Raw genomic sequence first — 27443 nt, forward strand, 5'->3', positions numbered from 1 at the left:
AGATTTCCAGAATGTTGTAGAGTTAGTCCTGTGCAAGGGTTGTAGTTTTGCAAAGTAGTTTAATTTATCTCTGTGGATGTTCTTTTTTGTCCAGGTTGTGAGATGTAGAGAGCTTTGTTTATTGTGTGTGGTTAGGTTATTTTCCCATACGTTCCATGTTTTTTATAACTAGTTTTGTCTCTGATGTTAACCATGGAGCATGAGTAGATATGATTCTCTTTTTGCATACTGAAGTAATACAATTTAGTATGCAGAGAACAAACTGGATGGACTGCATCCTATAAATGTACGCATTTCAATGGGGACTAGTTGCACTGACTAAGTTATTAAACAGGTTGTGATGAAAATTCTATTATCTCTTTCTCATACATAATGTGCATTTTTGTCGGTTTTATGTTCCTTACAGAATATGCCAGTGGGATGGTGATTACTGAAAGCATCGGGGACAGTACTGAATGAAATTGCATTGTGTGAGTTACTGTTTCTAATCCAGTCAAGGGTAATGTGCTGACCTAATGAATTATCCGTTTTGCTTGGCTGAATACTGAGTTGGTGGAAACTGAATAGGTTTTACAGAGGTATGGCCTATTTGGTGCATGGACATAGAGGGGACCTAGTTTATGCTGAGATCTCCAAGTATTATCAGAGACTGCTTTATTGTAGTAGTGATCCTGGAAAGGATGTGTTCTAGTACTGTTGTATCATTGGATACTGATTTAAGCGAATATACATGTTTAAGATAGGAAGGGTTTTGTGTTTGTTTAAAGGGATATTGATTAAGAGTACCTTTGCAGAGCAGAAAGTGGGGAATGTTGAGATATTAAAAATAACTTGGAAGTTGTTTTACTAGATGATTGTTAGGCCAAATGTTCTCATTGTGAGACTGTCTTTTCATATCATGCAGTAACTTAAGAGTAATATTTCTTCACCTTTGATGCTGGGTTTAAACCAAGTTTCTAAGATACAGCTATACTATATATAGTTCCATGACTTTGTTTTAGATAGCTTTTACATTTATATGTTGGACCTTATATTATCAATGTGTTTATTACTGTTTTAAATTTGTGTTGGGAATTTTTGTTTGGAGTTATTTGGACCAGCATTGGACCAGGTGCCATTATAAACTATATCCGCTAACAGTGGTACATGATTTTGTAGGAAGAAATACTTTACCTTAAATATTAGTTAGCTTCTTCTAGACATATAGAAAGAAAATATGCAAGAACACGGGTCTGAAAGGGTTATAGTATGCTCAGTATGATAAGGTAAGCACCATTGTCTTGTACAACACATTGGTTAAAATCTGCACGTATACAGGATGTATTATGTGTGCTTATTTATCATTAGAATGTGTATGCAGCACAGGAGAAGTTTTGCATTACGTTTTCTATGGACTGTGCAGGTAAGGCTGTGTCTGGTACACTTCTGTGCATACTTAAGTTTTGTTTTAAAATTGGCTTCCATTTTCTGAATGCTATGCTGATAACCAACTAGCTGTTTTAAACTGATAACCAGTTAGTAAATGTTTCACTGGCAGTCAGACAGTTATGAATATAACAGCACAAAATGGTGCAGTGTCAATAAATAAAACTCACAACCAACAAGAATCCATGCCACAAGTGTCTGATGGTTCAAAGAATTTTATTCTACAGAAGATAAAAAGAAAAAAAAATTAGAATGGATGTTTTCTGCCAGGGGATACCCAGGGTCCCTACCAGATAGTTTGCTACTGGAGGTATATAGTGAGTGGAGGAATGGGTGCAACCCTCTTTTAGGAACTGGGTTAATGACTACATTTCGATATGATGCACATCAGTACGAAAAGACACTTATTGTTAACACAATTAGTTTTCTAAAAAAATCAAGGAAATTATTAAAAGGAACTGGTGTATATTTAAAACCAATCTGGATTTATTTTCACTTATGGGGCCAGAACCATTATTTATTTCTAAAACAGCCCCAAACTTTAAGAAACTGATGGAGAAAAATCAAGTTGCCTTTTCTGAGACTTTAAAGGGCACTATTAAATGTGGATGCTGCAACCAATGCACTTGCATGACCAAGAATCTGATGGTGGAGATTGGCTACCCCAGGAAAACTAATATCACCTTTCATGAAGGTTGTTGTACCACTGCTCAGGTGGTTTATTTAGTGAGTTGTGCAGGATGCCTAGCCTTTTATGTTGGCAAAACAGGATGTGCCCTCAAGACACATATTTCATCATCATCATCATCATCATCATCATCATCATTATCAGACCCCTTTTTTCCACATTTTTTTCTACATGGGGTTGGGGTATCATGTTAACTGCTGCCAACTCTCTTGATTCAGTGGCACACTTCTGCCTTCTTCAACACTCATGCCTGTCTGTCACAGATCTTCTTTCGCACAATTCATCCACCTCTTTGCTGGACATCCTTGCTTCCTCTTACCTTCTTCCTGTCTGTCCCAAATCTTGCTCACCAGAGTGTCTTCTGCTTTTCTACACATGTGCCCAAACCACCGTAATCTGTTCTCTTTGATCTTTTCTGCAATTGGAGCTACTTTGGCTTCTGCTCTTATGTCCTCATTTCTTCATCTGTCCCACAGTGTGCATCCTACCACCTGTCTCAGGCACTTCATTTCCATCACCTCTAGCTTCTTCAACTGTTCTGCCTTTACCACCCAGGTTTCTGTACCATACAGTAGTACTGGTTACACCACTGTCTTGTATACCTTTCTTTTCAGCTTCTTTGGCATTCTTCTTTCATAGACTATACCTGACACTCTATGCCAGTTGGCTGCAGCCCCTCTGATTCTAGCTTTGACCTCATCATTCAGACTTCCCTTCTCTTCAACCTCCCCTCCCAGATACTTGTAGCTGTTTACCTGTTTCACTATCTTCCCTTCTGTCTCTATTTTTAGCTTCTTCTGATTTCCCTAATTAGCTGCCATTACCACTGTCTTACTTATGCTTAGTTTCATCCCATTTGCCTTCAGTTTTGCATTCCATTCTCCTATCCTTTGCTGAAGTTCTTGTTCAAAGTCTGCCTGTACTGCCACATCATCTGCATACAGCAACTTTGTTGATCTGTCCCCTCTGACCTCTTTGCTAATGTAGTCCATCACCAGTATGAACAGCAGTGGGCTCAGAGCTGAACCCTGGTGTACACCCACTCCCACTGGAAATCCCTCTGTGAGACCGAACACTGTTCGTACTTGAGTCATTGGGTCCTTGTACATATCCTGCACTAATTCTACTAATGTTTATGGGACTTCAAACCACCACAGGACTGCCCAGATCAGCTTTTTTGGGACCTTGTCATATGCTTTTTCCAAGTCTAGGAATGCCCAGTTGGACTCTCTCCTCATCTCTAGCTTCTTCTCAAGTATCTGTCTCACTGCAAACATCGCTAAATTGTGCTGCATCCTGATTTGAAATTAAACTGCTCATCTCTCATCTTACATTTTACTACTCTGCATATCCATTTATCAATCACCCTCTCCAGAGCTTTCATGCAATGTGATAGGAGTTTGATGCCTCTGTACTGCCCAAAGTTGTGGAAGTCCCCTTTGTTCTTGCAAACTGGTATGAGTATGCTTATTCTCCAATCATCTGGAATATGCCTTTCTCTCCACACTGCTATGAGTACCCTCAGGAGCCATTTCTCCCCATCTCACCCAGCATCTTTATCATATCTGCTGTGACCTCATCTGAGCCTGCTGCTTATCCTGACCTCATCTTCCTTACTGCTGTTCTTACTTCTGCTAAGGTTGGCTCCTCTTCTTCTCTCATTGTAGGCTGTTTCTGGGGCAGAACAGCTTCTGTGGGGTTTTCTTCATTCAGAAGCAGCTGGAAATACTCCTTCCATCTGCCTTTGATGTCCTGTGGACTGGTGAGCAGGTTGTTGCTGGCATCCCTTATGAGGGGTGCCTGATTATCTCCTTTATCTTTTTGTCTTCGCTTTCCAACCTGATGTAATTTCTTTGTGCCACTTACTGAGTCACTTTCCAGAAGTTGGTAGAGTGCATCCGATGCCCTATTCTTTGCTATTGCAACTTCTTTCTTAGCTTCTTTGTTAGGCAACCAGTAGTCCTTCCTAGCCTGGTCAGCCTTTTCTATCTCCCACATATTCCTGCACTTCATCTTTCTTTTGATGACTTCCTGGACTTCTGCATTCCACCACCAGCTTTCCTTATGGACGTTATTTCCATACCTGGCTCAGCCACATATCTTTTCTGTAGTCCTTACACATGCCGTTTTAGGCGCTGCCATTCTTGTTCAACTCCACCTGTTTTCTCCTCTTCTTGGGGTGCTAGTGCCCTGAGTAATTCCTTGAATTGCTGTACTTTCTCTCAGTCAACTTCCAGGTCTTCAACCTGGTCTCTGTTGACCTTAGAGCCTTCTCTGACCATTGCTTGCAGCTGATTGTGGCAACTAGTGGTTTATGCTGTGGGCCAACTGTTTCACTGGGGATGACTTTGCAATCATGGATTCTACCCCAGTTCATTTTCCTTATTAGGAGGAAGTCTACCTGAGTTTCATGTTGGCTACTCTTGTATGTGATCTTGTGACTGTCTCTCTTTCTGAACCATGTGTTGGCTACTATTAGGCCATTTGCCAGACAGAAGTTTAGAATGTCTTCTCCTTCTTTATTCCTGTTGCCTCACCCATGTTTATCCAGTCAGTCCTCATATCCTGTTCCGTCTGTCCCAATATGTACATTCAGGTCACCCATTATCAAAACCAACTCATGTTGTCCTGCTTTATCTAGTGGGTCCTGCAATTGCTGTCTGAATGCATTCTTTTCCTCACTATCACAACCCTGCTGTGGGGCATAGGCTGAAATTATGAATACTGCCCTATCATTACACTGTAGTCTGATTTCCATGAGTCTGTCATTAATTCTGATGATATCCCTCACCGACTTCTGAAGCCTCTCTCTCACCACAATTCCTACATGATTTCTAGCCTGTCCTCAAAACATGTATTTATGAGTACATATATGATGTAGCCAAAAAAGTGACAATAGTGCCCTGCACCAATATTCTATCCAGTGTAGTGGGTTTATTAAATTTTATTTTGGGATATTAGAAAAGATTATGCCAGATCCTAGAGGAGGGGATTGGAAGAATTTCCTAAAAGTTTGTGAACTGCATTGGCAGTTTAGATTGGGGGTTATTTTTCCCCCTGGGTTAAATGACAACATTTTTATTGCACCTGTTTTAATTTCCAAAGCAAACAAATTTTAGTCTTGCTTTTTATCTAAACAGATACAGCTAGGTGTCACTGGTTCAACATGTAGCACCCCTGCCTTAGTGCTGGAAGATCAGAAAGTTGAGGAGTCTATTTCCATCCCAAGTAATTGGGTAACTGGCACTGCAGTGCATGGGGGGGGGGGGGTGCACTCTCTACAGGTGAGGTGTTAAACCAAGGCTGCATCTGCCTGAGCTGGTGGTAGCTTAAACGAATGTAAACCATCCCACGGTACCTGTTGAAAAGGGTAGGGGCTTCAGTTATTTACACAAAATGCAGACATCTGTTACTCGCAAAAATGAAACATATAGTATTCACACCATAATTTCATACTTATAACAACTTCTTTCAATCATCCCTTACCATTATTTTCAAACAAAATACAAGCTTATGTTCACCATCTTAACTTTTTATCCACCCTAGTCCTTTTTTCATAAACATTTCTTTATTTTATTGATCACTGCAAACTCACTGAATAATTGATTGCTCAATAATTCTTGAAATCGTGTTCACAAAATTTAAATTGCATTAATCAGAATTCTGTCTACTTGAAAAACATTAGTTAATTCCTTTTTATCATATAATCTATAAATAATCATACCCACATTCATTTTCTTAAAACATTCATATCTGAATTTTTTCCAAAACCTTTTCGTACAGATTGAATCCTAGTGCACTCTAACAAAAAAAAATAATGCACAGATGAATGTAGGACACTGCAAACACACACTGCCATTTGTTTTATAAAACAAATAGGAGTTTTCATCTTGACTATCATTAAAAACTTCATCAGATGTTACATGGTAATAAACAAAGGAAATTTAAAAGCTAGGGAACAAGCACATGGCTTCCTGAAGTTCATTTCTTAGAGTGACACTGTGATAGTATGGTAAAACTATACATGAGAAATCAGCAATCCAAGCATAAAATTATGTAATGAAAAAATAGTAAAATCTTTTCTGAAATTACAGTTTCATCAACTGTATGCTTTTAGTTTTAATAAACAGGTGATAGATGAAACTTCATGGAGCCCTGGGGTACTGTCTGCATTAAGCTGTAACTGCCAGTGCAGTTCTTTCTTTTCTAATAACAGATCCCATGGTACCCCTCTTGGGTTCGTATTTAATTGTTCAAGCACCACAAATTTAAACTCATGCCCTGGGCAGTCGATAATATGTTTAGATAAGGCAGTTTTTGTTACTTTTCTTCCTGATCTCATAAAGGTGTTCATATATTCTTTCTGTTAACATGTGCTCAGTTTTGCCTACCTAGAATTCACAGCAGCTCTGGCACTGGGCTAAATATACAACACCTTTAGTTAAACACTTATATCTTCCTTTCACTTTGAACCGGTGATCACAGAAAAGTATAATATTCTTGCAGTAATTACAGCTACCACATTTTTATTTTATTTATTTATTTTATTTTGCATTTGTTAACCGGGCTAGTCTAGCTGGATATATGTCCATTTTCAGTAGAGGCCCGGGGAGAAAAGCTCCACAGATACAAAATTACAAGGAGACAAATTATAAAATAAATTCAGTATAAAAAGAATATATGTTTAGTAACACAAAAAACAAAATTCCTAAGGAACACACTCAAAATATAATTATTCAGTAGAAACATTACAAAACATCAAGATTAGCAACATATATTTGATAATCCGTTGGAGAGAAAAAAGTAGAATGGGAGATAAGAAGGGAATTACAGAAGAAATACACAGGAAGAAGAGAGAAAGAGGCAATAGTGTAGTGAGGAAAAGGGTAATGTGATGGAAAAGAGGAGAGGGAGAGAAAAGGAGGAGAGGGTAGTAGCATAGGAGGAGAGTAACAGGGCAATAGGAAGAAGGAATAAGTAAAGTAAATAAGTATAGTGTAAAAATTCTAGTAGGAGGGGGAAAGAAGAAGATTAGTCAGGAGTCCTGCAGGAGCAGAGCCAGTGATTTTGGAAGTACAGTTTGATTTTTTGTTTGAAGAGTGGTAAGGAGGGGATTAGAGTGATATCAGTGGGTAGCTGATTCCATATCCTTCCTACAGTATTAGTGAACAGAGAGTCACCAGCTAAGTTATGGGACTTTACAGATTTGGTCATGAGTTTAGATGAAGATCGAAGGGAGGTAAGATTACTGTAAGGGATTAAAGGTTGAGAAAGTATAGGGGTATTATAAGGTTGGTACAGTATCTTGTGAGCAATGGTAAGTTGGGAGATCACAAGACAGTTTTGTAGCTCCAGCCAGCCTAGGAGTTTTAGGTTTTGACAGTGATGTGTTCTGAAAGGGTTACTGGTGGCAAAGCGGGCAATGCTATTGTAACAAGTTGCTAGTTTATTTAGGTTGGCCTTCTTAAGGTTAGTGAAGATAGGTGAGGCATAGAAGAGAGTAGATATAAGATGGGAGTGGGCAATAGTAGCTCTGGTAGACGGTGTGAGAAATGGTTTGATACGGTATAATGATCCAATTTTTTTATTAACAGTTTTGATGATGTTATTGATGTGTTGATCGAAAGTGAGATTGTTATCAATGGTTATTCCTAGCAGTTTAGTTGATGTGTCAGGAGAGATAACAGTGGTGTCATTAGATGAAATGTTGAAGTTTAATGGGGAGCCTCGAGTGGTAGGAGTGAAAAGGAGAAGTTTTGTTTTTTTAGCATTGAGGAGGAGGTGCCGTCTAGTGAACCAAGTTTCTACAGTGTTGAAAGTGGTTTGAGTTAGAGTGAGTAGCTCTGCGGAGGTAGATGCTGAGCAAATAATCGTGGAGTCGTCAGCATATTGGATGCAGGTAGCTTGTGGGATGATAGTGTTGAGATCATTTATGTAAAGGGAGAAGAGCAGTGGACCGAGAATAGAGCCCTGTGGGACTCCAATAGAAACAGGCAGTAGAGAAGAGATGTGATTGTCCCAAAGAACGGCTTGATGCCTGTTGCTTAGATAAGACGTAAACCATTTAATAGCCAGGTTATCAAATGAGAGGGATTTAAGGATGTTAATAAGGGAAGAGTGGTTCACCATATCAAAAGCTTTAGAGAGGTCAATGAATAGAGCAGAAGAGAGAAGATTTGAGTTGCGATAGTTGTTGATAGTATCAACGAAGGAAAGGAGGGCAGTGGAGGTGCTATGGTGGGGTCTGAAGCCATGTTGACAGTTTGCTATTATGTTGTGTGAAGAGAGATATTGTATGAGTTGCTGATGGATGCATTTCTCCATGATCTTAGCTAGTGGAGAGAAGGGCAATAGGTCTAAAGTTAGTGTACTCAATAGAGTTACCACCTTTGTGTAGTGGGATGATATGAGATATTTTCCATATATCTGGTATGGTTCCCTCTTGGATAGTCCTATTAATGAGTATAGATATAGGGTATACAATCTGCTTAGCAGCCTTTTGAAGAAAGAGAGAGGGGAGTTTGTCAGCAGAGGGGATACAGGGTTTCAGTTTAAGAATAAGCTTGTAGATGAAGGAGGTAGAGATAGGATGAAGAGTGAAGTTATGGGGGGAATCAGCATGATTATCTGGAGGGTAAAAGTTAATAGTGTTCATCTGTTTAGCAAGTGATTGGATGGTATCAATAAAAAAGGTGTTAAAGGTGTTTGCAGTATGGCTAGGAGTTCCTGGGTCTGCGTTTATTGGGAAGGGAGTTTTAGCTGTACCAGGTGAAAGGAGTTTGTTGATTGAAGACCAGAATTGTTTGGGTTTATATAAGTGGGTTTCCTGAAGTTCACAGTAGTAGTTCTTTTTGTAAGAGATTATAGCTTTCTTTGTAAGGTTTCTATTTACATTTATATATTACATATTATATATTACATTTATATATTCCATGCATAATGTCATCTCTCATATTCCTTTTCTGGGATTCAAAAATATTTCTGAAGGTAAAGCCTTTTCTATATATAAGTCGCCCATCACCCATCCCTTTTATGGCCAAACTGTCATTCTTTATGGGCCAGTTTTTGTTTAGATCCCACCTACTTTGCTCGTGGTCCAAAGAAAAAGTAGTAATAAAACTATATTTATAGTCAGGCTTAGACACAGCCTCCAGGGACCCAGATGTCTCACATGTAATAGCCATAGTTTGTGTGTTAGCTTTATCTTCCATTAAGATGGGAGAGTAAAAATTAATTTTCCTTTTATTACCAACTTCATACAAAGAATTATCGATAAAGGCTTCAGGGTACCTTCTTCTGTGAAGTAATTATACAGGGTTACCATCCATGTTGCATGTATGAATTGCCTCTTTACTAACTTCTTCTTTTGCTTGGTGGGGTGTGGACTAGTGAAATGCAGAAAATAATTAGAATAGATGGGTTTCCTGTATATCCTAGAAATAATTTTTCTGTTGATATTATCTTTTATCAACATGATGTCTAGGTAAGAAATACTATTCTCTCCTACTTCATGAGTAAATTTAAAAAAAAGTATAAACCAATCAGTATGCCCGTACGGAAAATGGTGCATGGCTAAATAAAAAGATCCAAAAATAATGAAAGCCAGCACAACAGTCAGTATCCAAAATCCTGTATTTATTGTAGTATCATAGAAGCACAAGGCAAACCGACCAGTTTCAGCTAGCAAGCCTTCATCAGTATGTGATAAAATTCAAATGAATTCAACAACATAATATATGGGAGAGTCTAATACAATTATCCAATCACAGATGCTAATTTAATCCTGGTGAAAAAGAGCACCTAACATAATTATCCACTTCCTTTCTTTCCTATTAAGAATCTCATGCCAACCAACTTTATCCACATCGTGAAACTTAATACCATCAATAATAGTAAATCTGAAACAAGCTGAATTATGATTATGTTGTAATGTATGTTTGTAAAGGGCATTATTTTGTCTGGCACACCTTATGTCACTAAGATGCTCAGAAATGCATAATTTCAACGGACGTGAGGTTTGTCCCACATAGAATGCCTGACAATTACAAGTCACCAAATAAACAACCCACTGTGAAGTACAGTTACCCTGTATGCATATGTCAAAAACTCTAGACGTATTCTTGGAACTAAATTCCTTGATAGTATTAATATGTTTGCAAAAAACTACAATGATTACAAGGAAGGCAACCTCTGACTAGACCGCCATCTAATGTTCTTTTTTGGGTATTGGCCACACCATAAGTTTCCCGTTTGTAATGATTCAGCCATTCCCCCATGGTTTTGCCTCTTCTAAAAGAGAATAAGCACTTTGGGAGGACCATCTTATTCAAGCTTTCGTCCAAAGTCAGAATGTGCCAATATTTATTAATAGTATTGATCAATACAGATGTATTATTACCATACTGAGTGACTAGCCTCAGTTGGCTGTTACTTTTGTATTCCTGTCTCTGATACTGTAACAACAAATTATGATCCCACATTTGGGCACTATTACCAATATCCAAGATTTGTTTCCTATCATAACCCCTGTTTAAAAATTTGTCCGATAATTGTTTACTATGTGTGGAAAACACCTCATTTGATGAACAGATACATCGTTCCCGCATTTATTGGGACTTAGGAATATTGCAAATCACATGCTTAGGATGACAGCTTTTAGAGTGTAACAGAGTATTGATCTCTGGATGCTTCCTATGTACCTGAGGCACCATGGTCCCATCATTCGGTATGACAACATCCAAAAACACAATCTGGGTTGTGTTGTAATTAACCGTAAAATATAGTCCCCATTTGTTGTCATTCAAATACCCAACAAACTCATGTAAGTATTCAACCCCAGATTGCCAAACTAGTCAACAATCATCAAGGTACCTACGCCATATATCCATGGATTCAAGATATATATTATGCATAGGGTCATAAATCAAATGGTCTTCCACAAAACCCATGAATAGGTCAGCATAAAAGGATGCTCCAATCGCTGTACCACTCAATTGTAGGTAACATTCATCCTGGAAATAAAACATATTTTTGGTCAACACATGCTCAGCTAGACAGATTAATAAATTATTAAAGCCTGGACTGTAAAGAGCAGATCTAACCAGCCAATATGTGGTATATTAGTGTAGAGGGACCTGATATCCAAGGTCCACATATACCACCCCAGTTCAATTTGGGTATCCTGAATAATATTTAAAAATTTCGTAGTGTCTTGTATTCTCAATCTAACATGGATCAAAAGGGGCTTTAAATAATAAGTCAAAAAGGCCAAGAGTGGCTCTGTTAAAGACCCTATCCCAGACACTACTGGTCTGCCAGCAGGCTTTTGTAAATTCTTATGTGTTTTAGGCAGCAAGTATATATATTGCTTAGCCGGTTCTTTAACCATAAGCTGCAATTTAATTTCCTTACTTATAATACAATCCTCCTTGGCAAGTTCCAAAAAATCATCTATCTGTTATTTAAAAACCGGTGTAGGGTCCCAAAACATCCTTTCATAAGTCCCTTGATCCATTAACTGGGTATGTGCCTCCTGCTGATACATTTGCCAGTCCCACACTACCACTGCTCCCCCTTTATCAGCCAGGCTCACCACTATTTCCTTGTTTTTGCTCAATTTGTACAATGCTGCCCTTTCTGAACAAGTAAGGTTGTGTGGAAAAATATTCATCTGTGACCCATATTTGGCATGTAGGTTCTTTAACACTAAATCATGAGAAACCATAACATTCCTATTGGGAGGTGGCATAAATGTGTATGCCTTAAAACGAAACATATCAGAATCACAATAACTGTTACTTTTAGACTGATTATAAAAAACAACCTAAGATTTAATAATCTACAGAAATTGATAATATCCTGTGCAAAAATTTCCTCACCATCTAAATGACTTGGTACGAAATTAAGACCTTTATTCAACAAATCAATCTCATCCAAAGACAAAACATAAGATGAAATATTTAATACATTATTAGTAGCATCTATGAGATCATTAATTGAAGCAGTGTCTCCGATGTTTGATCCACACCTGTGATGTTTACGACCCCCCCTTCTCCCGGGTAGACTAAAAGGATACCTTCACTTCTCATTTTGGGTAAGGGTGACGTATTGGGTGTACCACAATCAGTATCAGTAGTAGATGAAAATTCCTCCCCTGATGTATTTTAAAAAATCCATGGTGCTATTAATGTAATCTAGGAAAACAAGAATCTTATTAATGTCATCCTTCCATGCTATAAAGATGTCATCCAGGTACTTCACACAGAGGCACCATGAACTTTTGAATTCACTGTTGAGGATGAGCCTCCTTTACCACTCTACCATGACTACATTAACATATAAAGATCCACATGCAGATCTCATAGCCACACCTGTTTTTTAAAAAATGTTGATTTTCAAAATAGATATAATTATTATGTAGCACCAAATCAAGCAGTGTAGTAAATCAATTCAATGTTGAGGCAGATCAGTACTGTTACTAAGAAATCCCATAAACCACTGCATCCCTGTCAAGTGCAGAATTGCTGTAAACAAATCCTTGACATCAATAGTTAAAAAAATAACAGCATCACTGAAAACCAAATTATTACATTTTTTGAGAAAGTCACAAGAGTCTTTACACAAGTGTGCAACCTTTTGTATTGTTCCTTTTAAATGGTGGTCCAGATATTTGCCACTGGGCTAGTAATGGAACACCTAGCATCCATGATGGCATTCATGATGGGTTGCAAAGGCGAATTTCATCTGTCTTTATGTATTTTAGGTGCCCCCAACATAGTTGCTACTATGGGATCTTTCACATTTAGATGTGTCAGGTTTAATTTGTTCTTATATCAACACGTCATGCACCACCATATGAATATGTATGTATGCAATGTTTAACTCATTTTTTGAGACTTGGCTGTAAGTGTCCTCAGATAAAATCAGTTAAGTGTGGCAAGTAATTTCTTACCTTAAAAGTAGTGACAGTATTCTCCATTTTCTCCTCGAAGGACTTGAAGGTAGGAGAATTCCTGAAGGGAAACAAAAGTGCAGACTGTATTATAATGGAACTGTACTGATTTATTTAATCATTAGTGTTTGTTGGCTAAGTGTGTTCTGCTAGGATATGCAAATTTTCACAGAAATCTTATGTGAGCCAGCCCACACACCTACATTTTACACATACACCCACCAGACAATAATACCCACCTAAATCAACCCCCCTAGAAATTAAATGGGTTCTTATTAGAAAACAAACTGCTGAAAAGAAGTATGTAAAGCAAATGAAAATGTACAAAGCTAATAAATAATCTGGAAATGGCATTATCAGCAAAGCATATCGAATTGCATCTGTAATTAACTAAAAGTTGAAATGCCAGTAAACTGTAAAACTAAAAATCCTAGCACAACCCTCAGTAACTGCTAAAATGCACCAAATAAAGGAATTTCAACTAAATAAAATACTAATTAATATTTATTTTCAAGAAAAAAACACTCATAAGTTGATTAATTTATAAAAACTATGCAAATCAGCCAAACTGCTATCCACATTAAATGTAGGCAATTAACATAGGGCACTAAAGTCAATGGAAAACACAGGTTTAATGGAATTAAAAAAAGTGGAAAATTGAAAAATGGATAGTTGGAGGTCAAGTTTGGTAAGCAAAATATCTTATGCTTCAGTTTTAGATGAATGACATACTGATTCATGGCTGTGCCAATTGCCACAAAAATCATTCCACAAACCTATAGTAAAACAGGCTTCATGTATCATACAGCAGAACCCAATCATGTCTCAAACAGCAGAACCCCATGTATTCTGTTTTTATCTTAACAATGGACATGATAAAAATGTATGATAAATCTATTTAGTGAGCAAAGTAAATATATATTTGCATGTACTACCATCTTTGTATACCATCAAGTATTTACCACCACTCAATGTACATCAGTCGCAATGCAACATGTTAGCATAACTCAGTACTCTTCAAAATTACAGATAAAAAATTAAGATAGTTTCATTTTTCATGTGCTGCACACCTACAAAAATCCCCTAGAAATTAATTTCAACAAAATTAAAATGATAAAGTTAAAAAAGTTAATAAAAATTAAATAGAATCACAATTGCGTCCAGACAGGCATAAAAATATATTCCTGGCAAAACTGATCCAATTCTATGTGCCCAAACCACTTGAGTTCAAACTATTTAAAACACAGGCAACATATGTACCTGAACAGAGTCCTCCCTATATTGCTAAAATATTTTGTTTCATATTTTTATGTCCAGATTTCCTGAGTCAGGGAAGTGTTGGGTTGGAAAGTTTGCTGATGACACTGAGGTTGATGGAATCATAAGATCAATAAAGGACAAGAATGAGCTACAGAACTACTTTGACAGATTGTATGACTGGGTACATTTTAAGGGAGTTGTACTTAATGAAACCACAATTCAAATCTTAGAGCTGGCTAAAGGAAATATAGAATACCCTTATAGCATTAATGGGATATGACTTGGTGTGCATGAACACCATGAAGATTTGAATAATGTAGCTGAGAAAAAAATAGCTTTACCGGTCATGTGAGAAAAAAAATGTAAAACAGTTACTCAATAATTAAAACAGTATTTAGGGCAATATCTTCCAGAGATTGGTTATATTCCAATTTGCAAATCTAATATTAGATTAATACTGGAATATGAAAGTGAATTTGGTGTGTATTCTGGTCTTGAAATTAGTAAATTGGAAAGCGCAAAAGTTATTTACCAGGAATATAAATGGATAAAGGAACATTTGTTACCAAGAATGTTTAAAACAATTGAATTTATTTTCAGTATATTAGATGCAGATAAGATGAAATTTGATATGAGTGTTCAAATTAGGAATAATGATGAAGTACATATCACTTTGGGACTTATGTTTCTAACTCATGAAAGAAATGGTAGAAATAATCAGATTATGGTTAAACTGGAAGATATGATGGCTAGAATAGATAGAAACTTCTTATATTGTGGAGAAAGAGAAAGATGGATTTTACTACCAATTGAGGTAATGCCAGAAAAGAGAATGGAGTGTTTTAAAAAGAATTTAGATTTATGGTATGATGATAGAATATATGGGCCTGTGACTTTATGGATAATGGCCCATAATGATCTTGTATGAGGTCCTTGACCTTTTATGATACAACTCATTCATAAAAAGCCATGTAACCTAGAGTATATAAAGCCTTATTCAGGAGAAAACATATGCCATTATCAAATTTCATTAAAATGAATAGGAAACAGTAATCAAAACTAAAAGTAAAGAAAATGGATAAAAGGAATATGAAAGTATCTGTATGATAAATGACATATCTCATACTTCAGGATTAGATAATATGCATCTACTGCTTTGAATTTATTTTCTTGTATAGACACTTGTATACAAAGTTAAGAGTGGACCACTACAGTATCTTTAACCTTGATTCTTCCAAAGATGAAATCTTCTTCTTCTTCTTCTTTCAGCTGCTCCCGTTAGGGGTCGCCACAGCAGATCAACTGTTTCCATTTCTTCCTGTCCTCTGCATCTTGCTCTGTCACACCAACCACCTGCATGTCCTCTCTCACCACATCCATAAACCTTATCTTAGGCCTCCCTCTTTTCCTGTTACCTGGCAGCTTCATCCTTAGCATCTTTTTCCCAATATACTCTGCATCCCTCCTCAGCACATGTCCAAACCAATGTAATCTTGCCTCTCTGGCTTTGTCTCCAAACCTTCCAACCTGGGCTGAGCCTCTAATATACTTATTCCTAATCCTGTCCATCCTCATCACACCCAGTGCAAATCTTAACATTTTCAGCTCTGCCACGTCAAGCTCTGACTCCTGCCTTTTTGCCAATGCCACTGTCTCCAACCCATATAACATAGCTGGTCGCACTACCCTCTTTTAATCCTTCCCTTTCACTCTTATTGGTACTCGTCTGTCACAAATCACTCCTGACACTCTTCTCCACTCACTCCATCCTGCCTGTACTCTCTTCTTCACCTCTCTTCCACACTCACCATTACTCTGAACTGTTGATCCCAAGTACTTAAACTCATCCACCTTCGCCACCTCTACTCCCTGCATCCTCACCATTCCTCTAACCTCCCTCTCATTCACACACACACACACATACACATATATATATATATATATTCCAAAGATGAAATAACAAAATGAAAGGCACGCTATTAGATGTGTAGAGCAGAGCATAGACCTACAAAGCAGATTGATGGGACAAGCCACACTGATTCAACAAAGTCACAGTGCCAGATAACAGAAATGAAGGAAGCACACCATTTTGCCCACTACCTTTTTCCTGACAGCTATATTTCAATACAGATATACTTTCATTTTTCTTTATTTTCAACTATTCAGCTGCCTTGCCCAGGTCAAAGAAGGTTTTGGACCTCATTCAGGTTTTCTGACATTACTCATGTTTATGATACACATATGCTTATTTTATACCTTCTAAATCCTGGAAGTGCTTGTACTTTGCCATTTCTGCTTTACAGCTGCTGTAGGCACCTGCTGCAATTTTTTAAAACTTTTTTGATCCCATAGTGCAAAAGTTTCACACAGGGTCTAACAACTCATCTCCTAACACCCCCAACTTTCTCCATTTTTTGCTGGGGCTGATTTGAGGGCTTGGACATTTCCAAATCCGGTGTGTGTGTGTGTGTGTATGTGTGTGTGTGTGTGTGTGTGTGTGTGTGTGTGTGTGTCCATTTGTGTCTCTGTGCATCTGTGTGTATGCATTCTTTATATGCCCTGCCTCCCAGGCTCAGCATTTATGTGTGAGGGCAACTCTTATCTTTGGACCATCCCTCCCCTAAGGGAGTGTCATTGACTAACTCCCTCCACCAGGAATTGGAATGCCCATTCCTCCCTACCACTCCATCAGTCATCCATCATAATTAATCCTGAGTTGACTGGACTGTAGTTAGGGCTTTATCCCTTTGTGTCACTAGAGAAGCTTATCTGCTACACATTTTTGAAAAAACATCTTCGCTTTTTCACTAGATCTTTTTCTTATTGACTTTATAAGAGTCAGTATAAGATATTTTGCAGGAGGTAGATATACCAGATGAGCTCTTTGCAGCTTAGCCTTGGTTACAAATGTACAGGAACTGACCACTAAGTCTCCTTAACAGTACAAATAAAAGTGTTATAGTTACTGCCTCAGTATAAATGAATCATGCACCTCTTGACACATTTATTCAATTACTTTGTCATTTCTTGCTGAATCCTATAATTCCATTTTCATCTAAATTGTATGAAAGAATAGAAAAACTTTGTTACATTGTAGCACTTACTTCTAGAAAATAAAAATGTGTTTATTTATTGGCATTTAATTACCAAGATAGTCTGACTTCACATGAGGTTCCTTTCCAGGTAAGGTCTGAGATGAAAAGCGCCAAAACATATTCACTGAGTTTATATAATGTTACAATATGAGGCAGGAGTGCAGATGTTATTAAAACATTGCAAACTATTATCAGTTAATGGTTATAAGACAAATAGTGCATGTTTACAGAGATAATCATGTAGTCTTAACTATTAAACCAAAAGAGAAAAGAAATAAGATATTTTGAACATTAACAACAACTAAGTAAAACTATTTTAGTACAGAAATACCTTAGTTGTGTTGTACATGTTAAAGACATGGTCAAAAGTCCTAAATAGTCAATTACAACAAAGAAAATGGAAAACAGTGGTACAGTGTGAGAAATCAGTAAATAAGTGGTGTTATTATAGTACAGTACAAGGTATATTATTAACATTGATTCCTTTGGTTTAGGCTTACATACAGTATTCATAGATGAGTTACAATACCATCCCATATACCATTTAGGTATTTCTGAAAAGATTTTTATGACACAAGAAACATATACATATACATATTCCACATCCACTTTTCTCAGATGACCAGGCAAAAATTTACATACTGCAAATTCACAACACCACAACACACCAGACACACACACATCAAAATTAGGCATACCACCAATAATACATAATTATTCATGTACATATACTATTCATCCATACAAACCATCATCATTCAAAGAAAATGCATTCTTTATGATAAAAGAAAGTCTTCACAACCTGAAGTGGTGCTTTGCTCTTATGTGTCTGTGCAATATTCTAATTTGTAAGTATACTGCTATGACTGAAAATGAACATGGTGAATCTTCATGCTTTCTCTGCTACACCTCACAAAAGGTGGCATCATGCAGAAGGTGGACTCCCTTCCTTCTTGCACCATACTTCCCTATACACATAGCCATTCACATCATGATACCACATTCTCAAAGTACTACACATTTACATACATAAACACATACTTTAATGATAGCAGACAAGCATACAACTGACACACAAAAACACAGACACTTGCAAATACATTCACTATACTACACTACAGGTAATTTTTCACTGTTATTGAACACCATTCTCACAACATACATAGTATCTATGGCATACTTCATATTCCTCATCTTGAAAACACCTCATCTGCATGATTAATTGTTAAACACTTGCACAGATCTCTTGTACTAGCTTTATATTAGTTGCTCTGCTCTAAACACTTTCTAAGAACAATAGGTTTGTTTTTTTTTTTCAAATATATTTTTATTGAATTTTACAAACTTTTCAAACATACAAAGGAAAAACTGTAAGTCATTACAGGAAGCAGTAAAGTATAGGTATGTATATAACAGTACAAAAACTATGCATTTACAAAACAGCAGTTACCGTTAGAGGGAAACATACATCTTGGAGAATAATATAAGCAGTAGAGACCACCAATAACCTATTACAGTCAAAATCTAGAGAAACAAATGGAAAATGGCTTGGAAGGAGGAGTATATGACTGACTTAAGAAGAAAGAAGAGCGGTAAGGAGGGTATAACCATATAAAGTAACTATTTACACCACGTACAACTATATATACCATATTTACAGCATATTTACACCATGGATGCCCAAGGATAACAAAATAAAATAACAAAATACTTTGAAAAACTAAAGCTACAGTGTGATGATAACAATGTCTAATGACTATAGGGCTAGATATGATACCGATGGAGGATTTCCTGGAATGTAATGTTAGTGACCCACATTTTGGAAGATTATTTAGTTTGGATTAGGTCAAAAAGGCTACACCAGTAATTCTGAAAATATTCTTTTTTTCTTTTTGTTATTATTGCATAACTTATGTGCATATATATATTTGATTGCCGTTGGTATAAAGTTTTCCCAAGCTATTGCTGAAGGATTGACCCAATTCTTGGCTATAAAATATTTGAGAAGAGCGCAGACCATAACACAGATGTGGCGATGGATACCCTTAAGAGATTTAGGAATTATATTTAGAATTATGGTTTGCCAGGAAAATGTGTTTTTTTTTTCATATCCCATATTTTCCAACTGAGTTCTGAGAGAACACCAAAGCTTGTAAATATTCTTACAGCTCCAAAAGATGTGAAGTATATCTACGTGTGGGAGGGAACAGAACGGACAGGTTAGGTTTTTATTGTATCCGAATTTCAGTAAGACTGCTGGGGTATAGTAGGAATTGTTGTTTATCACAAGTTGAGTGTAAATTATGTTTTTGAAGGGGGTTAGATTCAGGGTATTATTGATTGCTTCGCACTTAGACTCCGTAGAGATTTCTCCTTGTATACCGTCCCAATATTTGGAAAATAGAAGTGAATGATTATACTTAATGCTTGACACAAGTTTTTAGGTGTTCGAAATCATTTTGTTCCATAGGGAAAGTGATTTAATGACAGATTGTGATAATATAATGTCTTGCTCCTTCACTCTATAGCTAGAGAATTTTTGTTTTATAAGTGAGCTAATCTGTCTTAAAATAGGATCATATTTGTTAGGAGCACCAAATAAGGCTTTGACCTCTGCAACATTTTTAGAGTTATAAAAGTGCCAAACTATGGCTTGTTTAATAATAGGGAAATTTGATAGGTCGATCATTTTATTATTGACTTTTAAGTTAGGGTTTAGGTGAATAGGTTGGAGAATGGGAACAGTATTGTGTAACTTTAAGGAGGTCATCAGAGTTTGAAAGATGCAAATTTTGTTCTTTAGTGTAGGCAAGATCTTGAAATTGTAGACACCATCAAGTGCAAGAAAAGGTACAGCATGCGGGTTGAATTTTAACAAATATATATAGTTGCACCAGATTTTGATCCAGGTTGGGGTACCAAGATTCAGCAGAGGGATCATAGCAGGCTATTTGAATTAGATGGCTAGCATTAATAATGTAGTAATATAAATTAAAGTCTGGGAGACTTAAACCGCCTTTGGTCTTTGGGGTAATTAGTTTCCTGTATGATATTCTGGTTGATTTAGAGAACCATAAAATCTTTGAGATTGTGGTTTCCATTTTTCTGAAAAAAATTTTCGGAACATTTAAGAAGATGGAGTTAAGATGAAAAAGGATTCTAGGTAAAATAGTCATTGTAATGATAGTGAATTTTGATAGCAAAGAAAGATTGATATTTCTCCATTTAGTTAGATAATTATTTATCTGATCCCAGACTCTATATAGATTTGCTTTTATTAGTTCTTGGTGAGGATGTGTGAAATTTATTCCTAGGTATTTGAGTGTATATTTGAGAGGAATGTCAGACAGGGGGAAGTAATATTCTAAATGATTTGCAGGATTTAATGGAAAAATACATGATTTTGCAGGGTTTAATTTATAATTAGCAGCCTTAGCAAAACGATTATAGAATTTCGGATTTTATGAAGATCGGTGTTGGGAAGCTCAAAATAGATGTTTAGGTCATCTGCAAATGCAGAATAATTTATATCAATGTTAAAGACTTTTGGGATATGGTGATAAGTCTTTTGTTTAACCCAGAGAAGGAAAGGTTTGAGATATAAATTGAAAAGATAAGGTGAGAGTGGGCAGCCCTGCCTAGTACAATTGGTAATTTTAATAGGGCGTGATAAAGTTTTATTTATATACAGGGAAGTAGAGGCATTGTTATAAAGCATCTTAATAGTGTTGATAATAAGATCGGGACAGTTAAAGTATTTCATGGTTAGGCAAAGGAAGTTTAGATCAACGTTATCAAAAGCTTTGGTAGCATCTAGCATGAGTGCATAACGTGGGTGGTTATCACATTTTTAGAAACAGCATTAATGTGTTTAAGGTAAGATTATTGTCACACAGCTGCCTCTGTTTCATAAATCCCAACTGTTCAGAAGAAATGACTGTAGTTATAACTTTCTGGATTCTATTAGCGAAAATGGTAGATAAGATTTTGATGTCAACATTAATAAGAGCAATAGGCCTGTAGCAGAGAGGATTGGACTTGTCAGAGTTCGGTTTTGGGATGAATATTGTTTTAGAATTGTTCATATACTTATCAGTAATCCCTTTAGAGATGATATAATTATACATGGCAAGGAGGGTCTTAGAAAGGTGACGACTAAAAGTTTTATAAAATTTTCCTGTAAAACCGTCAGGTCCTGGCGCCTTATTTAGTTTATGTTTTTTAATAGCTAACATTATTTCATTTAGTGTTATGGGGCTGTTTAGAAGGGTGTTTTATCCGGAGGATATTTTTGGAACAGATAGCTCATTTAGGAATTTTTTGTGCATTTCATTTGGGGTCTGTTTTTTGGGATTATAGATTTCAGTGAAGATATTTACAAAAGAGTTAACAATATCTTCATTTCTGTATAAGTTTTCCCCTTTGTATTTTATTTCATTAATATAGTTTGGTCTCTCTTTGATGTTTATGAGTCTAGCTAGTGTTCTGGAGGGGGATTGGGCCCATTCCGGATATCTGTGGAGGAGTTTGAGTTCTACCAAGGATTGATATTGTAAGTGAAAGGAATACATTTTTTTTTTGTATATCATGTAGTTTCTTTTCCAGTTCAGGAGAAAACCCTTTTGTAGTTGTGCATCAATCATCTTTTGCTCATTGTTGAGGTTATTGATGTACAATTTCTCTTTTTTTTTATAATAAGATGATTTTTGGATGACTATTCCTCTGATGACCGCTTTGGCCGTAGCTCATTGGATATCTAAAGGGATGGTGGATAAAGAAGATTCTGCATCAAATTATTTCAGATAATCATTAATTTCCTGCAGAACATCTTTTTTAAGAATGTTACTGTTTAGTGACCAAGTGGGACTACTACCATCGCGAATCATGTGGTGAGTGAGATTAATACAAAGTGAGATAGTCCAATTAGTAAACACACGTTTTATATATAACAGAAAATGTAATGTGGTAGTAAATCTTATTCTGGCATCCATGCACCTTACCATAGACCCCATGCCTAACCACCAGTCTCCCTGAGTCATTTTTGAATAAGTTCTAAATAGATACACGTGATCTGTTTTTAAGTATTTTCCCTTATGAAGAATAATACAAGAACAGAGCAGGGAGACATAAAAACTAACATCAACAGTCCAACCACCAACAAACATTGGACAAGTACAACACCGTGCCACTCCCAAAAATGTTAAGGAATATTGAAAAACATATGTACATAGAATGGACGGTTAAAGGCAAGGTGACATTCCAGTTAGGAGTTTAAAGAGATAACAAAACAATACCACCATAAGAACATAATACATACAGCATTTTAAAATTATTGACTTCGAAATTTTCCATGTAAATAGGCAAATGAGGTTGGAGTAATATAGATAATAAAAGTTACTAAGTAATTGAAACCAACACAATTTATAAACACAGCTATTAATAACCATTACAGCAGATAGTGATACAGGTTCTATTATAACTGGCATAGCAGTATGTACCATAATAACCTAATAATATGTTTTGATCTCCTGTCTGGATATGGGACAATCAACTTAGATAAGCTCTAACTGAGCATACTGCTCTAAAGGGAGGTTAGCTAAGGGGGTAATTATAACAGGAAGAATTACAGGCTAAATATATTCGTCAACAAACAGAATAGCTCTGAGCAAATGTACATACATTTTTTACCTATCTAGCTATCTAACTGGGTTTACTAAGTATGCATTACACACATAATTACATTACAATAGGATTAGAAAAGGAAAGACAAAAACAAGAGCATTCATTGACAACCTAAGCAGTTACTTAAATTTTCACTGAATGCAGTTCACAGTAAACTACATAACTCACATAACATCACTGACCAGCTGAATTAAATAACTGCAAGAAAAAAGCAGTTTAGCAAGCCGGCTAATTAAACCAAGCACAAGCATACAGCATATCAAGCTCACTAGTTCTGTAGATCAACCTTCACCGAGAGAAAGGAACAATACATCCATATCCTACACTTTCAGTGTAGACTTAAACATCATGATTCATGAATCGTGATTGAATCATGGTGAAAGTAGTCAAAATGCTAATTTGTGTCTCCATGCAAAAACAATTAGATTTCAACACTTGAAAAATTATTTTCAGTAAAGGTAGCACAGCCATGGAACAGACTAATAGATTACTAAACAGGCAATTGTCTTTAGCTCTCTTTAAATAACTTTTGACAATTGCATAGGCTTTTTATTTTACTCACACACTCCGAGTTTGTATCTAAAACACTTTCACAATAAGCACGCAAAACACACACCTGTATAGAAAACCAAATGTGAACGCATAAAATATTGTTTTTGAGAGACTGAAAGGCACAGAAAGGCATATCTGAAGTATGGCATTGTAATTTTACAAATTAACCAGCAGATGGCAGCTACTATACAATTTTGATATGAAAGACTTCTGAAAAACTGATGTAGTTGTATTGCTAGAAAAATACTATATTGTAATATATTCACTACTTAAACATAAGATTAGGCTGCTAAATTACGCTGACCAGAGTCCTTTATAGTCCATTTAATTAATGCCATCCTGAAGTGTCCTGAAAGTGTTGTTTTAGGTCAATTTCTTCTTCCGTACGATCTAATTCACGATATTAGCATTCCCAGTAATGCACTGCTTCTTCTGTTGGGATCTCCAACCTCGTGATGTCATCGGCCGATGTTTCTGTTGCATTCTGGGTTGTGGAATGTTGAAATGGCCCTGGAAGCTAGGGGAACCCTCGTGGAGCTCGAAATAAGGCCTCAACAGGCCACAGGAAGCATCATGCACTGAATCAAATGGGCCAACAGATTACTGGAGAGTTAGAAAGGAAAGAAAATGCCACAACATCCAGATGATGGTAAAAACAAGCTGAGAAGATGACAGGGTAAGTTAAATTCAGTTAACAGTGTTAGAAAGCCAGCAGAGATAGGTTTTTGTAGCTGTATTCATCTTGGTTATACTATTTGTTAGTCTTAACAGTAATTCATAACTTTTAATCATATACTGTATTATCTTGGTTATATTATTTTACTAGCTTTAACAGTATAAACTAGTTAAGCCGGTAGTTCCTTGAAAGCTTGCATAAATACTTTTGCTTCATCTGCAGAGTGTATTAGGAACTTCTGATCCCCATAGCTGAAGGAGAGGATGGCTGGGTATTTCATCTGGAAGCGTAATTTTTTTTTGATTAACAAAGTACAAAAAGGAGATAGAGCTTGTCTTTGAGCCTTAATGGGCTGGGGTAAATCCTGTGATATTGTAATCCTGTGACCTCTCCATGAAATGTTACTTTTCTTTTTTGCAGCCATGAGGAGTGTGGTAACATGTGCAGCATTTAGAAGCCTTGCATAACTCTGCCTAGGAACACCCTCATCTTGTGATCTTCGTAATGCTCTATGAGCTCTTTCAGTAATGATTTCTTTAGCTAAGATTTTATTTTCAGTAATGTGTTCAATTAGTATGACTGGTAGTTGGACTTGGTCAAATTTTTCAGGAATGCCACGTATTACAATTTTGTTTCTTCTACTGCGTGCTTCTAAGTCTATTATTTTTTGCTGTAAGTCACTAATAATTTTGTCATTTGTATTTACCTTGGTTTGTAAATCTTGTATTTGCTTTGAATTCTCCTTAGTTTTACTGTCAATGAGATTAATTCTGGATGTAATTTGGTCTAGGTTAGAACCAAATGTATTTAATTTGTCTTAGAATAATTTGAAATCTTCATGCAAGGGCTGTAATGCTGTTTTAAGGTCATCTAGTGAAAGAACAGTCTCACTTTAGATTTAGCAGCTCCTTTGTTTGAATCCTGTGTTGATTTATTTAGCTGTTACATCTTTTTCAGGTGACATTAGAGAAGAGAGTTTGGTTTTAGAAGTTATAGCATCTATGGATTCTTGTTGGTTAGCCATCGCTGGGTGAAATTATAGTGTAGGTTTAGACCACAAGGAAGTGACTTCAGGATTTCTCTTTTAACTTTTCTTGTTTAGAACTCAGAACTCAGTCCTTCAGAGAAAAGGATGCCACCATGCGGCTGCAGCCTTCAGCCAGTCACTAGAGGTAAGCACTTGCAGAAAAAATGGTACAATTTTACTTTTTAGACCAAAATGTTGCTATAGGTCTTTTCCATGAAGTGTAGTTTAGAAGAAATACTCCTTTCCTGTTCGATTTGATGCCAGATGCAGTTTTTTTTGAGCGGATAGATTTAGTTGATACAGGAGCAGCAGAAAGTGTGTGGTCATTGCTTGGTGGCCGTCTTGAACTTACAATAGGTTTGTTTTTAAATGGGGTGACCTGAACTAAATGCAGTAACCATTTCCCTCTCATTCTGATATCAGTCTGGCCCTCTTTATCCATCTTACTTTTCATCTGCTTCATTAATGACTGAGTAACAAGGATACAGTTTCTGAACATTCTTGCTTCCAAATCATAATCCCTATAAGTAAATGTTAACATTTGCCATGGGAGACTTATGCCTACAGTTAGAAGTATCACTAAGCACCATGTCATACAGCCATAGATAGAATTCATTATGCATGATAAGCAAAGAAACGTAAACATAATTTGGCAGCCATATTTAAAAACATGCATTATTAATTACAAAGAGATCAGATTACATTAAAAAAACTAGAATGACTCAACTATAAACACATACTATTTTAATTGTTGACACATTTAAACCGCACTTCCTTTTAGAAGCTGCAAATGAACTGTTAAGAGTCTACAATATATAAGGTTCTACAACATGATGATATTTATTGTTACAATAAGTATTAATATTTTCAACACTTAATTCAGAATGTAAGAAATCTATTCTTGGAATATTTAAAGCATTGTACATTTAAGTTTCAGACATTTAGACATTCACCTAACATTCTCTGACTTTCCCCTTGATAATCCTCTTAGTCCATTTAATTACTTTCTTTAAACCGCTTGATTAACTTCCAGATTAAAAAAAAGAAAAAAATAAAGCACAGAACAATCAAGGTTCACAAAGTGCTGTTACTGTTCATTATGCTTTTATCTACTCACAATTATGTGCAGCATTGCTAATCTGTTTGTGATAGCACTCTGCAAAGTAGATGTAGAATACTTTTATATTTTGGTAAAGATACCACACTGGTAAATTAATAGGTTTCTATATAAAATACATGATACAAGATTTTAAATAATTTTCAAACGAAGAGCAATTTTATATTCATCAGTAAAATACAGTGTAACAGCTGGGGTTGTATAATAAATGAACTAATCAGAGAAATGGCAAGTACAGATATTTAAACGTGATTTACAGAAAGGTAGACACAGTTAAAGTTTTGTTTTAAAATATTTAACCCTACTATAGTTATAAGCCTGCCTTTCCAAAATAAACCACTGGGCTTTGTCTTCAGAGGCTTTCAACATTTTCTGCCCCAAGTTTTCAATGTAATAATCTTGCAAACTTATACCCATAATTAAAATACAAATGCTATTTCTTGTCTGCTATGTGATTTGAATAGAGACTGCATACCCCCCTCCAGAAATAGTTGTTTAATATCACTGTTACTTTCCTAAGATGAGAGCTCACTGATGGCATGTCGAAAACTTATCAAACTATTAAAAACACAGCTGAACGTCTGATGTCCTGAGTTCAGGAATGTTAGTGGCTAAAGTAAAGGATTAGGTAGGAGATGACTGTTGACCCACGCAAAGTTTATGTGTGTGTATGTGTGTTTCTGTGTGTGCACATGGTGGGGAATAGATTACTATAAAACTGAGCTGCCATTGGGGATGAAGTTTTGCATAGATACGAAATTCAGACTTTTGGAATATGTGAGGGTCTTCAGTGTTTTTGCTACTTTAGTTGCTTGAGACAAAATGTTTATACTGACTACCTGATCCTAAATTTAGAACATGTGCACAGACATAAGAAAATCTTACTGCTCGTTGTTTGCTAAGTCCCAGAGCCTGGAAGACTTTGTCCAATTTAAATGCTTATGTGGTGCAATCATTCGAGGTGCAGCAG

General features: G+C 36.3%; 1 protein-coding gene across 2 annotated transcripts in view; it reads right to left on the reverse strand.

Moving 5' to 3' along the window:
- The window catches only part of TPD52L1 (TPD52 like 1), a 1279033-nt gene that overhangs the window by 51151 nt on the left and 1200439 nt on the right, over positions 1 to 27443 (reverse strand). For both annotated transcript variants that reach the window (XM_044075185.1, XM_044075177.1), the window contains one exon: positions 13065 to 13125. In XM_044075185.1, coding sequence (XP_043931120.1) covers positions 13065 to 13125 — 61 coding nt within the window. The remainder of the gene's footprint in view (positions 1 to 13064; positions 13126 to 27443) is intronic.

The sequence above is a fragment of the Protopterus annectens genome, chromosome 1.part1, assembly GCF_019279795.1.
Source record: "Protopterus annectens isolate FY-2018-M chromosome 1.part1, PAN1.0, whole genome shotgun sequence".
NCBI lineage: Eukaryota > Metazoa > Chordata > Ceratodontiformes > Protopteridae > Protopterus > Protopterus annectens.